At 39.2% G+C, this 17,077-nt stretch overlaps 1 protein-coding gene across 18 annotated transcripts in view; it reads left to right on the top strand.

Annotated features, from left to right (window-relative positions):
• SOX5 (SRY-box transcription factor 5) overlaps positions 1-17,077 on the top strand; it is a 657,730-nt gene that overhangs the window by 425,771 nt on the left and 214,882 nt on the right. For all 18 annotated transcript variants that reach the window (XM_054207629.1, XM_054207623.1, XM_054207624.1 and 15 more), the window contains one exon: positions 6,230-6,440. In XM_054207629.1, the coding sequence (XP_054063604.1) occupies positions 6,230-6,440 (211 nt within the window). The remainder of the gene's footprint in view (positions 1-6,229; positions 6,441-17,077) is intronic.

The following is a 17,077-nucleotide window of genomic DNA, read 5'->3' as shown; positions in this document are numbered from 1 at the left end:
CTTGAATATATTTCACTTGACTTTAGCATGATCATAGAAAAAAGAAAAAAATGCGCATCTCTGTTGTGTTTAGTTTACCTAATTCAGGTAAAGTTCTTACTTCTCGGCCATGATTACCTCTTCAGCTGACTCTTCAGATCTATTCATCAACTTGTTCACTCTCCATTACATTTCAGTTCCTCGTCATCATTAAAACCAGTCCTAGAAAAAAAAAAATATCTGTATAAGAATAGCTGTTGGTTTGCATAGATCTAATTGCAGAACCATAGCCTGTGGAAGTACATCTTTCTAGGTTTGTTTACGTGACACCCTTTGACGTCTCTTTTATCTCTCCTTGGATTACGTGGTCTTGTCAGTTCTTACTTCCTCGCAGTGTATTTATCCTCTTCCACCTTTTTCCCCTCTATGCTCTTTTACCAGTCTCCCTTTTTCTCACCATACCTTCCACTGTTCTTTTGAATCTCCTTGGGATCATTCCTTTCCACCACTGATGAACAACTTTGCTCCATGAAGGAAACCTATAGACAAAAGACCTATTTAAACGTAAGATAGAAGCAAAGAAATTCTAATGTGCAAAAAGTATGGTGTGCACTGGGAAGCCTTGTGGAGTATGTATTTCATCTTCCTGAAGGTGCCAGGTTGACAGCCACCGTAAACCACGCATAAACCATGTCTGCCCTACAGTCCCTATGACATAGAATGTAGGAGGAGAGAATTTTCTGAATCACTTAAGTGATTTGAAGATATAATTCCCATTGAAAGCTGATGGCACTTATGCTCCTAAAGTAAGTTAATTACATTAATTAAGGCAAAGATTATAAATGGAAGGTTAAGAAAAAATAAAAGATCATTCTTGCTTTGTGAATATTGTGTGTGTGTCTTGTTTCTTTTAAACCGTAAAGAATACTGGAAATGTCAAGTTCGGTCTTTCTCATAATGGCTGGTGGACCTCCTGTGGGCATTGGGAGTGGTTTTATAGCTTTCACATTTTCACTTGAAGTAGCTATGGTATTGAATCTTAAACAAAGAGTTTCATTCCCTAAAAGTTTATTAGGTAAATAAATAAAAATAAATAGCAAACAGTACTAAATTGTTTAAGAATCATTTGTCTTCAGAAGTGTGAAGTATTCTGGTTTTTGATTATGTCTTATGTCATACTGTTACCAGCTTCCTGGTCACTATGGAGACTACAAAATAGATAGGCCTACTTGTGTCATGCAGAAAGCAGTGCAAAAAATTTGCTTTCGTGTCTTCTTTACACGTTCTAAAAGAGCAAAGCATGGGCAAAATTCCAGCTTTGAACAAAGAACCTGCTAGGTTGGTTTTAGGATCACAGGCTTCTTAAAATCAGACAATATCAATGCTTGTTTTAAAGACACAAGTATTTTATTCCAGGTGTTTTTGTCTGCAAAGCCAGAAGCTTGATTCTCATAATGATTTTTTTTTTTGCTGCAGATGCAGCCTCCTTGCATACCATATGGTGGTAATTAACAGCTTCAGACTTAGTTCCGAGTTTTCTTCTGCTTCGATTACTGGTTGGTTTGGGACAAAAGTTTAATGTCACAGAAACAGAGTTTTCTGTCTGAGTTGAATTGCAGATAAGAATAACATGCATCTCTAGATGAGGAAGGAGAAGATGAGATCCGTTTAGACCACTAGCAGATATTTTGGTAATCTCACCAAGTACAAGTTTCTTTTCATTACGTGTTTTACTGTCCCTCTGTAGAACTGAAATAGGCCTCAGTTGGACCCTGGAAACGGAGAGAGACAATTTGAAAGATACAGTTGGAATGAATAGTCTCTTTTAACAGCGAAATGTTTGCACTTTTTATGAGAGCAAGGGTAACATTGTGTAATCTTTAAAAAAAGATATTGCTCAGTGAGGATAAGTCCATTGTCCAGTGACATGACTTTTCCTGTCAATCACAAAGGTGACAAGGGGGCTAGATTAAGTAAAGCTTGCCCAAGATTAACAAAGGAAGATTATTGACCTCATCCTGAAAGGGCAGAAGCCTGTTTTATCATTAAACCTTGGAAGAGGTATTTCCTCCATAGGTGGAAAGCTGTTTGGCAATAGAGAGGCAACTTTCTTGTAAATGAACAAGTCTTCCTCTGGATTCTAGCTTGGAACAGAAGCAGAAGACGCTTAACGCGGGCCTGTCTTTTTTTTTTTTTTTTTTTTTGCTGCTGCTGTTGGCGGGGAAGGGGTGGGGGGAGAAGAAGGGCCCTAGGGTGTTTGATTCAGCAGGATCTGTGTAGGTCCTTGTCTGCCTTTCCGAAGTGGGAAAAGCAAGAAGCAGCAGCATCAGGTGTTGGTGAGTACAATCCCAGCTCAGAGTTCGATGAAATGTTGTGCCAGCACACATTAGCAGAGCAATTCGCAATGCAAATGAACAATAGAGCCCCATCCATGAAGCAGCTGCTAACTGCATAAAACTGTTACCAGGATTAACAGTGCCAGAGACTGGAATGTAATCAAACGTGAACAGGTGAAATGGTTACACGGCCGAGGGAGGCTGTTCTCCGGTAAGAGAGTGTCTGTTTTTCCACTGTTTTGGTGACTGAGAGATAGGTCATGTGTGTGGCTTCATGGACTTCATTTTAAAATGTCAGTAGTAGATACTTCAGTTCCTTAATACTGCACTTCACAGTGTTGTTGCTTTTCTCTCTGATAACTGAAGAGTTGTGTGAGTTTGTCCTTTCAGAAAAGGAACCTGCTAAATCTCAGTTGTTGGGAGGGAACTTCCTTCTCAGGGGATCAATTTTAAACTGTTGCTGACATATCTTTCTTGCCATTAAGGATTTCTCTGAGTGTTTTCAGGGTGATACTTAAACTCTCGTACATAATGTCAGAGGAGTTTCTTTGCTAAAAGTTTTTTAGCTTTATGGACCATGGACACAAGTAGGTTTTATGTGGGAGTATCCTTTCTTTTTACATGGTAAAAGAACCTTTGAAAATTCTTTTTCACTTTCCCCAGTAACAGCATAAGAAGAAGCAAAACAAAATACAGGGACATAAAGCGAAAGCCAAGATAACAGTTGAACGTTTCAGGTTGTTGTTCTGAATGACAGAATAAAAAGATCATGGATGAGCAGGGAAGGCAGATTCTGGAGCTGGTGTGCTAGAGGTTACACGTTGAACTCAAATCAACAGTGGTAGCTGATGCGTGCGCTCATCCGCTGGTACGGAAAGGAGAGGATTCCTCTTAGATTGCAAATCACGCAATGAATGTGTGATTGCTACAGATCTTTTTGAATGAATAATTCACTGGTGTACCGTAATTTAGCCCACTGAGATGTGATTGCAGCTGTTCCCCTACTGTATATGTGTTTTGATTAAGTGTATCTTAAACCCCACAAGTGTATAAATAGCCCATGTATGTGATATGCAAACACTGCATACATGCACGCATAACAAGACCAGTCTAAGGAAACACTTTGGTTTGGGAATGATTACTTAGATGTATATTTTAATATATAATTTATCTTTTAAAAAAAATCTGTGTTGAACACTTCCCGTTCTTTTTTTGTCCAGCTGTGAAGTCGTCTTAGCTATGGTACCATATAAATGCTTTGAGCCAACATTGTAGTATCAGAGTGTCTCTGTGTTATTAATGAGTTTATCATTCCAAGACCTTTCCATTGCAAGAAATTACTTCTTTTGTGCTTATTTTACAAGTAGGAAACTGAATTGCAGAAGCAAAAGTGACTTTTTCCATGGTTACAAAGAACATGTAAAAGAACAAGGAACCGAGGATCCAGGGTCCTTTCATGATGCTTTACCCACAAACTACTCTCTTGTCCTCTCCCCCTCACACTTCCTTTCCCCAGAAAAAGAGGCAGGGAAATTTTAGTAGTTTTGAAAATACGTGTGCGTTCCATTTGAATGCCAAGCAATTTGTGATCTAGAAAATCACTTTGTATTACCTTACATATCATTCAATCTTGTGTTCTTATGCTTCTTCTCTTATTTGTATATAAAAACGCTTGCCTGTACCCAAAATGTACATGGAAGGAACAGTGATGATTCCTGAGGCTTAGGCAGCTGTTGGAAGTACTTCGTGTCTATGACCAGTGTGTGACATACACAGAAACAGAAGTGAGTGTCTTTGGGGCCAGCTTTGGAATAAAATCAAGAAACTAGTTTCTGGTAAAATTGGAATTATATTGTTCCTATACATAATTGATAGTAGAGGTGGATTTAAGAACTGTAACTAAGGATGGTATTTGGCTTATCTGTCTTTAACGTGTGAATAAGAAAGCAGCTTTCAAGATATTTCCTCGTTTGGCCCTGTCTGTAGGAAAAAAATTACCACTTGGTGATAATAGGTTTGAATTTTAGATAAAATCTGAACTGATGCTGAAATTGACTATTTTGCTCGGCTAGATCAGAGTTTAAAACCAGTTTATTCGGGTCTATATATGTGGGAAAAAAATTACAGTTGGTGCCAAATCATTTTTGAAGTCCAGTGTTAGCAACTGGTAATTTTCCAAGTGCAGAACAAAAATGGAGGGAGCTGTAAGAAAAAAAAAAAAAAGGAGCATTTCTGTTGCCTAGAGTCGGAAAATTTTTTAGGGCTTGGTCAAAAGCTCATTGACGTCAGTAGAAAGTCTCTCATTAACATCACTGGGTTTGGCTTTTGGGGCATATGATGGCCCAGATTGTAATCTCAGTTAAATCCGATTCTGTTAAGGAATTTATTCACTAGTATAACACATTCAAGCTGCTCAAAACTGTTTGCACTAAAAGTTTTCTTAACCAAAGGTAATCTTTTTGCAAGTACTCCGTGAAAACAAATACATTCTTTACTTCATATCTCCCATCTCACTTTATTCAAAGTTTATTGAGACCGTTTTTAGCAATTTATGTTCTATTTATGAAGAGACACTTTTTTTTCTGAAATATTGGGGTTTATTATACCACAGACACCAAAAATTACACAAGAAAAAATGTTAAAATTGTAATGCAAATCGCTAGAAACAGTATATACGTGTCGCTATCATACCCTGTAAAATGAAGACAATTTAAAAATTGTTACGACTTTTTCAACCAAATCTGTAACTCAGATCACAAGGTGGTCTAGTGACTTTTTTAGAAATAATATTCATTATATGTGTGTTTATGTATATATATATATATATAAAAAACCCAACATCTGGAATACAAAAATGTAAGGAAATAGGATAATGAAAAAGAAAAAAACTCTGGAGAATCTGATCAAAAAAAAACCTGTTCCTGTTTGCAGCATTGTATTATTCAATGTATGTGCTCTGCAACAAGCTTTGTTCGGAAACATTGACCTAAGTTTTGCAAGGTATAGATGGCATACGTTAGCAGAGGAAAAAAAAAAGGGGGGGGGGGGGTTCAGAGATGTGTACAGAAGGGTAGGGTACAAGAGAGACATACAAGGGGAAAGGAATATATGCATAGAACATTGCTTTATGTTGGAGGAGGTGTGGAAGAGAAGACTCTCACGTTAACGAAGGCAAGTTTGAAGATGCTGGAACCAGTTTTGGTTTCTATTAAAATTAATGAGTAGACCTCTGTGGGCTCTTCACGTAAGGAGGGTTGTGTGTATGTTCCAGGTCACAGAGTCTTGCCATTGTGCTGCAAGTGAAAGTCATTAGGACCACCTGTGTGAAAAATATTGTCTCTACAAGAATTGAAGGTATGAGATGGAAGAGACTAGAAAGAGAATTAGGAAACAATTACTTCATCCCTTATAGATGGGAGAACTACTTGAACTGTGAGTTAAAATAAGTCATATGGCGAAGGGCATTTAAAATTTGGTTGCTATTTCATTTCCTAAAACAACTAGCCATCAAGGCATTAAGTAGTTTATAAAGTCAGGAAATTAATGGTCCTTGTAAAAATTGAAGATTTTTTTGAAGGCAAGCTGTAAAAGAACAAACAATTAAAGGTAATCAATACCATTGTTATTAGGAAACCTATGAGTACAACACTTCTTCTCAATTAGGGAAAAACTGTATTTTATGTTTCTCTCCTGCAAGCTGATCTTTGTTCACTTCAGCCTGTAATCTTGGTTTTTTGCTTTATGGGTAGGCTTTGTTCTGGGTGTTTTTGAAGCATTGCATGCCTTTTTAAAGGTTTCAACAGAAGAACAAACAGCAATGAACTCGAAGAACAAAGGATTGTTCTTTCTTGCCATCTTTATTTTTTTCTTCTTTAAGAAAAGAAATGTTTCATCTCGTTTTTCTCCCCTTTCAGGAAGTTGATGGCAATAAAGTGATGTCTTCATTTGCCCCGCACAACTCATCTACCTCACCCTTGAAGGCAGAAGAAGGTGGGCGTCAGAGTGGAGAATCATTGTCCAGCACAGCCCTGGGAACCCCTGAAAGGCGCAAAGGGAGCCTAGCGGATGTTGTAGACACCCTTAAGCAAAGAAAAATGGAAGAGCTCATAAAAAATGAGCCAGAAGGTAAGGCCTGGGAAACTGGCCAAAATTTTCTGTTTTGTTTTCTTTTTTCCAGATTCTTTGGATACGTATACTTTTAAATCTTCCCATTTTCTGCTCCATTTGCTTTTTCTTGCTAGCAAAATTGAAGTAAAGAACTCATAGTTCTTGTCTACATTAGAGAGAAATTTCAGCAATATCCCATCATAGCTAACATTTTTAGCTTTTCCCAAATGAGAGCCTTTGTCTGTACTTTTGTCACAATAGACACGGCAACCTCCTCAACATGGGTACAACAAACACTGTAATTTTAACAGCCTGGGGGTCATTTACACCACTACTCCCCCCTCCCCCATTTCTAGAGCAAAAAGCAGTGTTATCATCAATGTCAATTTTTTTGTGAAATTATCTAGTAGGCATGTCATTATTTGAAAGGTAAAGAGTTAAATTTGGAATTCATGAAAGCTTTTGTCTGGAGCATGTCCTATCGGGTCATCCTCTATTTATCTGTAGTGCAGGTACTAAACAAACAGACACAGTACAGGCTTTCTCTGCATTATGTATGGCCAGCAAGTTTCAACCTTGGTGTATAGATATCATCTCTGGAGAATCAGTTGCTTTTTGAGACTGTATGTCCAGTCGGTGAGCGTGCCACTTGTGCTCTTTGGGCTGAGACTGAGACTGAACATCTCGCCTCTGAGAAGCTACAGAACAGCGTTCCTTTAAGTAAGATTTTCAGTTCTTGCCTATTTGGGTCAGAGTGAAACCCCTGACTGGAAGATGGAGTTCTTACTATATTCTCCATAGGTATCGAGCATGCATATTTGCAGTTAGATTTCCAGGAGACTGTGAGGCAGTTGATGTTGTGTGAACATACTGAGCCATATTTCTTAATGCACAGTAATAAGACTTCATTTTCATTTACACCCGCCTATCCTGTTGTAGAAATCTGTTTCAAATGTTTAAAAGCATGCCCCTCAGAGCCTATCTGAGTGTTGAAGCATGAATTGACAGCACCTACAAGAAAATTTTAGGACAACCTGCATACTGGAATGAAAATACTTGTGCAAACACAGCCACACTGTCACATACATGGGCATGACAGGATTGCAAATTAGTCTTCTCTTCTTGACTGGAGCATGCAGTAAGGGACTGATGGGAAACAAACCCTTTGTCTAAGCATTTTTTGGAATATTACATATAACCATAGCATCTCATTTTGCGTTTACATTGACCTGTGCCATGACCTACCTTGAGCCTTTGAATGGAAATGATCTTTTCTGTGTATGGTATGGGGTGGGAGGGAAGGAGACCAGACTTTTATATGAGAGGAAGGAACAGGGGGTTCTGGGCAGTGTATAAATACTCTGTTGAGTATGAGGTTGTACAAGCTGCTCAGACTCCATTAAGGAAAGGCCACAGATAGGCATGAGAATGGCTACAGAGCCTGTGCATTATCTCAGCTCTACTAAAATGAAAATATACAGTACAAACAAAAGATCTACAGCTTTGTGAAGAGATTGGGAGAGAGAGGAGGGGGAGCAACTGAATGTTGGGCTTTGCAAATGCATGCAACAGAAAATCTTTTCTTCCCTCTAGCCATTGTTCTATTGTCTTTCAAAGGCCATTAAAATGAACAGCAGGTTGTGATGAAAATTTCATTAAGCCCTAGTTAAATCATTATGAGGGTGCCATATTCATGTCTCTGCTCACTCCCCATCCAGGAAAAAATGAATAGGAAAGGGTTGTTTTTTTTCCCTTTCTCCTTAAAAGCAGACTAACAAAAGTTCAGAAGTTAGAAGAGAATGGGAAATGGGACATGAAACAAAAGGAGGCCAGAGAGGTGAGCTGGCTAGGAAGAAAATTAGACTTGCGTAAGAGCATTGAAAGGTGGTGAGGGACAAATACATCATTTTGACAAGTCTCCCTCCCCCTTCCCTTCAGCCAACATGATTGTTTTTAGAATGGGTAATTAAAAAATATATATTTCTGAGTACAGATGGCAAGACTGTTCTTAGAGATCCTCCACAAATATGAATCTCTTTCCGTAAAAGAAGTATGTACTACTGCAAGCACAATGTCTTCTCTGTATGACTTCAGCAGAAAATCTACTTACTGTCATGTTTTCTTCATGTAGTGCTAAAGTAAAGTTGTCAGTCATCACTGATTACTAGTCAGGTAATTAGCATATTAATAATAGAATACCAGGTTGGAAGGGACCTCAAGGATCATCTGGTCCAACCTTTCTTGGCAAAAGCATGGTCTAGCTGAATCTTAAAAGTGTCCAATGTTAAGGAATCTACCACTTCCCTGGGGAGATTATTCCAATGGCTGATTGTTCTCGTGAAAAATTTCCTCTTGTGTCCAATCAGAATCTCCCCAGGAGTAACTTATACCCATTACCCCTTGTTTTTTCTGTGTGACTCCTTGTAAAAAGAGAACCTCCGTCTTCTTTATAGGCACCCTTTAAATACTAGAATGTGGTGATAAGGTCTACCCTAAGCCTTCTTTTCTCAAGGCTGAACAAACCCGGTTCTCTCAGCCTTTCCTCATGCGGCAGGCTTCACAAACCTTTGGTGATCTTGTGGCCCTTCTCTGGACCCATTCCAGCCTGTTTTGTATAGCGAGGACCAAAACTGAACACAGTATTCCAGGCTTGGCCTGACAAGTGCTGAGTAGAGTGGGATAATGACTTCTTTATCTCTGCTGGTGATCCCTTTGTTGATGCAGGCCAGCATCCTGTTGACTTTCTTTGCTGCAGCAGCACATTGCTCACTCATACGGAGCTTGTTGTCCATCAGGACCCCCAGGTCCCTTTCCACAGAGCTGCTCCCCAGCTGGGTAGATCCCAACCTGTGCTGCACTCCTGGATTATGTTTTCCCAGGTGCAAGACCTCACAGTTGTCCTTGTTGAACTTCATAAGGTTCTTGTTAGCCCACTCTTCCAGCCTATCCAGGTCAAATGAATTTCCCCATGGATAAGATCAGTTACAAGTGGGAATCTTTGGTAGTACGTGTAGGTAACAGTTCAACAACGCGTGATCACTGTGTATTTCAGTAATAATTTTTAGTCTTGCTGGTTTGTGGAGCTTTGTAGGAGAAGACCAAGAATCTTGGTTAAGCTTTGCTGCATTAAGTCAACAACAATAATATTTCAACAACTTTATTTCTCTTTGTGAAGAAAGGGAAACGTTTGCACCAGTAGCTGAGTTTTAATTAAATCAATTTCCTCTGAATCTTTGGAAGACAAGATATGAGCCAGATTCCCATTTCTCTGTGTACTCAAAAGTTTATATATTATTTAACTTGCACAATGGGCTATGTTTGCTCTGTTTTTATTGTTTGAAATTGTCTTCTGAATTACTGTGGGAAATGTGCTTTTGAGGCATTCTTTCAAATGGCCTGTTTCTTCAGAACTAGAAAAAAGGGAAGGGCTGCGTTGACAACTTTAGGTCTTGATCCAAACCTTCACATCAATCAGGGAAAGGACTTCTCTTTTCTTAGGTGGGTTTTGAAGACAAGGGAGATATTGCAAAATATCGATGACAGGTCTGACTGTTTTTAAGAAACTTTATTGATGCAAGGTAAATGGTTTTCTTAAATTATGTTTGTAAGAAAGTAAGAGTTAATACTTAGTAAATTTTGTCAGCAAAGGACAATGATTTTTACAGTGTTACAAAACATACTGCTCAGAGTGCATGAATGCACGCATGTATGTATGCATATATGTAAGCACATACCATACACGTACCCACACATGCGCTGACGAGGGAAGCATCGCTGTTCATAGAAATGGTTTCCATGTTAATTTGTTGTATATATGCCCTTGGTTAATGTCCCCTGCAGGAAGCCATGCTACCTACTAATTCCTAAGAACTTTCCAACAACTTGACACTTTCTTTTTTTCTTTTCCTCCTTGCATGTGTGTACCGTCTTGGTTTTCATAGGGGTTTATACTTAGCTCTAAAGCTTCATGCTCTTCCCCCTCCCCACCCCCCCCCCCCAAACTTGCCATTTTACTTTTGCCGTATGAAAGTATGTGATTGACAATGAGTCATGCTGACACAGAGACATAGAGGGTTTCAGTGACTCTAAAACTTGTGGAATTTTACTCATTGCTAATACAGTGCTTATTTTTCTTCTCTCAAATTCTGCAGAAAATCCTTATATGCAGCTTTAGTATTAGGCCCCCAAAGGCATAAACCTATTACTGAAGTCACACAATGTTATTTTACATGAAACATTCTGTCCTTTCTAACTTGAACTTCAGAAGAGGAGTCAGTCCCCTTTTATTCCTGGTATACAATAATGAAGATAATGGAGTGGGTTTGGAGAAGCCTTATATACGGTGACAGACCTCAAGCCCTTGCCCTGAGGGTCGTCTGCCGACCATGGGATTCCTTTTGCAGCTAAAATCATTAGGCGAATGAGATACAGGCATGTTTTTCTTCTGTTTTCTTAAGGCATCAGAGGATGGCAGAGACTCTCTGTCTGTCTGTTCTCTTCATTTGTAGAAATGAAATGGAAATCTCTTTGAAGTCACTGAGCTTGACACAAGTTCATGAAAGCAAAGACCAAAGCAGCCACTTAGCTTTTTCTTGCACTATTAATGAGATTGGATTGCTGTATTTTAATTTATGGCCTGTGCTTGCGGAAAATTAAATCTCTGAAATCTGTGTAGCCTTTCCTCTAAATGTATGGCTTGTCTTATGGGAAAAAAAATAGGCAAACAAGTAAATTCTTCCCTATTTTTAGAATTATCCAGAGTACTCACCGGCTCTTTACATCTCTTAATTTTTCATTAAGAAGCAATCTTCTTTTTCCATTTTGGTAGTATATGTTTGTAACAGGTTATGTATCTTACTGTTCATCATTGAAACTTACATACTGTATCTTCCGAGGCCAGATCTATGTTATTGTACAGAATTTATAGGAATTCTGGATAGAAGGGATCACATGAGCATCTACCTGACCACAGGGACTGTGCATATGCATGGCTCATTCTTCTATAATGAGGACGTCTGAAACTCAATTCAGTTTGGCCATTTAAATGAATACTTTGAATTTTATATAAATACATGTACACAGATATACCTGTATATATATATATAAAGTGCATGTGTTAGATACAATATGTAGAAATAAAACTATATAAAGATGCACACATAAGAATGATCTATATATTGTTCCTCCTCCAAAATTTCGGTCTCCTAGTTCTTAGGTCTTCTGAGCAGGAACAATTAATCTCAAGCGTTAAGTAAACAGGTAATATATATGTTTGCAGGGCTTTAACAGGCAATGTGAGTACTAGAGCCTCAGGTATTATAGTATGCTGCAATGTTAGAAGTAATTACTTTGTCGGAAAGAAGGGGATGAGAAAAGCCTCTTGGGCATGATTTTTGTCTTCTGAACATCCCCCAAAGGCTATTTGTGTTTGATGTTTAAGTTTACATTATAAATCACAACACCTGTTCTTGTGGTAATTTAAATGGCTGTTGTTTAAGCAGTTCTGTAGTCTATAAAAGTGAACCATATTGAATTCAGTCTCTCTAGTTGAAATAAGATCCCAGAATATCTCCTAATATTATCAAACTTTTAATCAACATATCTTGTAAAGAAATCAAGAGGTCTCCCTCTTCTTAAGCCATAAATTCCAAAGCAGACCGTTAATGGGCAGGAGGAGGGAGGCCTTTGAAATGCAGACTCTTGTTTCTCTCACTTCTGATGAGACGGGAAGAAATAAAGTGAACATATTCGGGGAAAAGCCTAAGGATACTCTAATTGGTTGAGGTTTGAATTTCTTTTATTTGGTTCTTCACTGTCCCTTTGACAAAGTACGTGTTGAAGAGGCTTTGTAATGCTGTTCTACTGAAGGACAAACAAGGATTCTTTGCAGTAAAGTACTTTCAAGTTTTGTTCATACACTCCTGCTGCTGTGGAAAGATGCCTCAAATGCATTGTGGTTCCATGTTCAACTACGCAGTCTGTTACCAGAAAATGTGTCTTGTCTTGTAAAGCAAGCTAGCATCAAACTTCCGTGCACTTCTTTCAAAGACCCTGCCATATGGAAATGTGCATTCATATACTGCTGATAAAAATAAAAAATAATTAAAAAAAAATTAAAAGATGAAGTTTATGAAATAGGCCTATGTGAAGAGAAGGCACTGTTAAGTGCCGCAGTAGCTTAAACCTTTATTAACAAGTGCTTTAACTCTAGAACAGAGGTAGCCTAGTTTGAAGCCCTGCCAGCTCTTACTTGCTCAAAGAGAAGTTTATTCATTTGTCACCTTCAGTTTTTAAGTGTTTTCCTTCCTAATAGAAATATCCCAATATTTCAATGGATGTTTTCAAAATTTGCTTAGATTCCCTTCCAAGTCTCTCTTGCTTACATCCTCAAAGGTTTGTAGCTTTTGGATTTTTCTTTTCTCTTTTGATAAAGGCATCTGAGGTGCTGATACAGCATCTTAAATATAGAAGAAAGCATTATGGTCAAGTGAGATTCATGAAACGTGTGCTTTTGTAGAGAAGATGCAGTCCCTCTCCCCCTCCCTGTTTTAGAATGAAAGTCTTCTCTGATGGATCTCCATAATTAAAATTTCCTTCCAGGGCACATTCACTCCATAATATTAGACAAGCAGCAGCCAAAGCAAGATTCTTGATCTCTTGCTTCCCATCTTTTACAGCACAGCATGTAAGTGGTTCACCAAGACCAAAATAATTATTTGGGCTCCCGTCTGCCCCTAATTCCACAGGTAACCAAACTCTTTAATAGCTGTGATGGATTTCAACAGGTGTTTTCAAAATTTGCTGCCACTCTTACCCCTCGCCCATTTTGGTGTGTCTGTTGAGCCCAATGTATTCCAGCTAGATCAGTTTGCAGTCTGCCTTCATTTTTTTCACTCCTTTTTTTTTTTCTTTTTTCTTTCTTTTTTCTTTTCTTTAAATTTCCCCGTCCCCCAGGAAAGCCATTAGCTTTCCGAGCTTCATTTCAGTCCTTGGATCACTGCTGGAGAAAGCTCTGACCTGGACTGGTAATATACAAATATACATGAGGGAGTGTGCCAGCTCTTTCTGTATGCTTATGTGCCACAGCTTTTGGGAATGTCATTTATTCAAGAGTGAAGAGCGAGCCACCTGTTTCTCAGGCCTCTTGTCCCTCCTATTAAAGGTTCAAGCCCTTGCTGAATAGTAACATCTTAATCTGAGCAACGTACACAACATTTAGCTGAAACCTATTTGTTGAGCTAGCGGCGTTTGTGGGATTTTTTTTTTTTTTTCCGTCTCTCTTACCCCCGAGGCGCTTGTCACGACCGTGCATATTAAAATTAATCAGACCTCCCAGGCTTGTGTGACTGTGTGGTTTAACATGAAGAAGTGGATATCAAGCATTTGGCCTAATTAAATAGGCCTGCTTGGTTTTGTTCTAGTGGATACTTGGTCTTTTTTTTAATAAGAGCTGCTTATGGAGGAGGCACGGCCAGCTCTAGAGTTAGTGGAGAGCTCACTTCAAAGTTTTCCCCACCACCTGCGCCCAGGATGCTGAGACCTGAAGGGCTCCCCATGTTCTTTCTTAACAGCACAATTTGCGGGAAGTAAGAGGAGGGGGAAGGGGAAAATACGGCCAAATGAGCCAGAGAGCGATCAGGGAAGGCGAGGCAAGGAGCTGGGACGAGCATGTGGATTGGCTTTTTGAAGTTGATTAAGATGACCTATCATCCTGTCTGATTAGCTTTAGATCTCAGTCTGTGCCATGAGCTATTCACAAGGCTGTCTTGTGTCTTCTGTTTACCAGAAGCAAGGGAAAGCCTCTAGTATGGCAAAGGAGCAACATTTGCAGCAACTCCCACTTGCTTGTTTAGCTAATGAAGTAGCCTTGTAAAAACACTCTGAAGCTGTTGCTTACTTTTATTACTTACGTGTCTGTTTAACTTTGATATTTTTAAGGTGGTTTGAACGTTGCCGGTTTTACACAACTGCGTGCATCTCTTGCGTTGTAAATACACTGTACTGGGAAGACGGAACTCCTTTCATCATCTTTTCTTCTCATGCAGTTTAATTGTATTGTGGTTTCTGCATTGCCTCAGGAGAAAACATGCTTATATGTGTGTGATTTCTATGCTGAAATGTATAAATTCAAAAAGCGCTCAAAAAGGAGTAAAGGAGCATAGGGGGGGACACCCTAAAACCTGTGAAATAGTAATTAACGACTGATACCATTTAGCAACTCAACAAGTTAATTTTAGCCAAGAATAGTAGAAAATTTGGAACGGTCAACATTTTTAGACAAAATGTTTCATTGGAAATGATATTTTTTGTTTTTAGATATTTAAGATGATTAATCTGAAAGAGAAATGAAAACATTTCAATTAAGATTAAATAAAACATTTTGGGTCAGGTGGAAACAGCTTTTCCCCTGACTTGGTTTGGCAGCTGAAGTGAAAAAATTCAAACTAGTCAAACAAAAATGAGTTTCAAAACCTGGAGAGGTTTCGGGGTTGTTTTTGTATCTAATGACCTGAGGAGGACAAATGAGCTGTTGTTATAAAGATACTTAAATATATCTGAATGTTTTATGCTGTGGTGTTGAGGGTAAACTGTACTATTTTAGTCAGAAAACTGTAATATTTTAGTCAGAAAAGCTTTCAAAATTTGATTTCTTCCAAATATGTGAATTTCTGTGTCTTCTGAAGCCTCAGTCAGAAGAGTTTTGCACACCTAGGGCATTATATTATGAAACATTTTGGAAGTTTATCATGCTTCATATGTTAGACATACTTGGCATGTCTTTGCAGCAGAAGCCTATGAGTCTATTCTGGAGGGCCTAGAAATCTGCAGTCGTTACACCCCCAGAATTTGATTTTGCTTTCTATTAAAATTCTTGCAATACAGTACACAGGCAAAAAGCAAGACTATTTATCTGTTTCAATAACAGTTGAAATCGCTGAAGTAAAACCCAGCAGGTATGATGATACTCCATTGATTTAAAAATTTATTGCATGGCCGTGCACTAACTCGTTGCCATCTTTCTCTCTCTCAGTATTATCATTATTCCTGTTTTATTTTTCATTTCAAACCTTGGCACAACCCAAATGTAACCATATTGACACTGCCAAGCATCTGTCTGGTGCTTGACAGCATCATAGAAACCCTTCCACTGTTTCATCTGGGTTGCTATTGGTTATTAAACAACACAATGCAAACGGTGCAGTGTGGGTGTATATGAAATGGAAAGAAAGGTTGAGGTGGGGGGAAGGAGCCCTGTACAAGTAAATACGTCTTTCATCATATCTTTTGTTTGGTCTGTTTGCTGTGTGCTATTCAGTACTCAATAGAAGTTGTTTGACGGTTCTGCAAAAGGGTAAGAAACCTTTTCTTAAACTTTTCTTCTCCTGCGTTTGTCTCGGTCGAGAAAGTTTTCTGCTTTTGTTTCACGTGCCTGGCTTTGTTGTCACCTTTCTGTTGTTGAAGGGGTTTTGTCATTGCTGTTTAGCTGGTGTGACATAAGCTGATACTTATGAAACGCTCCTGGTGGAGCAGTGATCTTGTACAGGTGAAGTGGACGTTTAGAGAGCTTCTGAACGGTTTACTGTGGCGGTCTTTGGGGCAATAGAGTTCTTTCAAGCTTGTGTTCTAATTTATTTATTTAGCCAGCGGATGAAAGTGAAAAGTGAACGAAGAGAAAATTCAGCCTGTGCATTCTGCTGAAGAATGCCCTGTTAGCACTTGTGCGACTGGGTAAGGCGTTCCGAGATGTTTAGCCTTGATTTAATTCGTATTTAAGGTCTTTCCTCCCAGCACATTAATATAATGTCAATGTAGAATGCATTGCATGGCGTAATTACTGAAGAGAGCAGTAGTTGGGAAAACAGACGGTAATTGAACACATGGCTGTTTATTACAACAGGACAGTGCTCCTACGCTGGTATTTAGGGCATTAATAGGGAAGAATTGATTTGTTGTTTTAAGATGAATTCAATCACTGTTGCTTAGGCCTTTGTTTGTTCAGGCCGAGTTATGCTTTGTTTGTGTTATGTGCCCAAGAGGTTTACACACCACAGCGTGGCATTAGTCATGCAGAGGGCTTGGGAGCAGAGAGCCATTTAAATGAACAAAGGACATTTTTCTCTTTGGCTCTGTTTATCTTCCTCTCTAGTTTTGTTACCCTCTAATCTATCTCCATCTCTCTCTCCCTCCTTCTCCCCCCCTTCCTTTCCGCCCCAAACATTTTTGATCAATGCAGAGGTCCTCCTGCATTCTTCCTTCCCCCTCCTCTTTATTCACCCTCCCGAAGACAAATGGAACTCTGATTGACAGGTGGCAACACGGGGTTGGGGCACGGTGTAAATAGGAGTGGTTGCTTCCAAGTTTGTGCGAGGAAGAATTGGGGTTGGGGGATGGGGACAAGGGGAAGAACGTTCAATTTGGAGGAAAATGGCTAATTTCAAAGCGAGCAGAGCGGGAATGAGATGTCCCACTGCACGTCTCAACTCTGGTGTTTTTGAAAGAGGGATCGCACACACCTTTTGTGGCTCCTGCTGGCTTCCACTCGGGTTGGGCGCTGTGCAGGCCACGTCTGGGGATTTAATGAGCCTTCTGCCCTCTCCTCCTTTTTGCTGACGCCAGTCGGAGGGAGGAAGAGAGAACCATAAGACTGAAGTTGA

This window comes from Rissa tridactyla, chromosome 1 (assembly GCF_028500815.1).
Source record: "Rissa tridactyla isolate bRisTri1 chromosome 1, bRisTri1.patW.cur.20221130, whole genome shotgun sequence".
Taxonomy (NCBI): Eukaryota; Metazoa; Chordata; class Aves; order Charadriiformes; family Laridae; genus Rissa; species Rissa tridactyla.
Note: the sequence above shows the minus strand (reverse complement) of the source record. Positions and strands in the feature narration are given on the sequence as shown.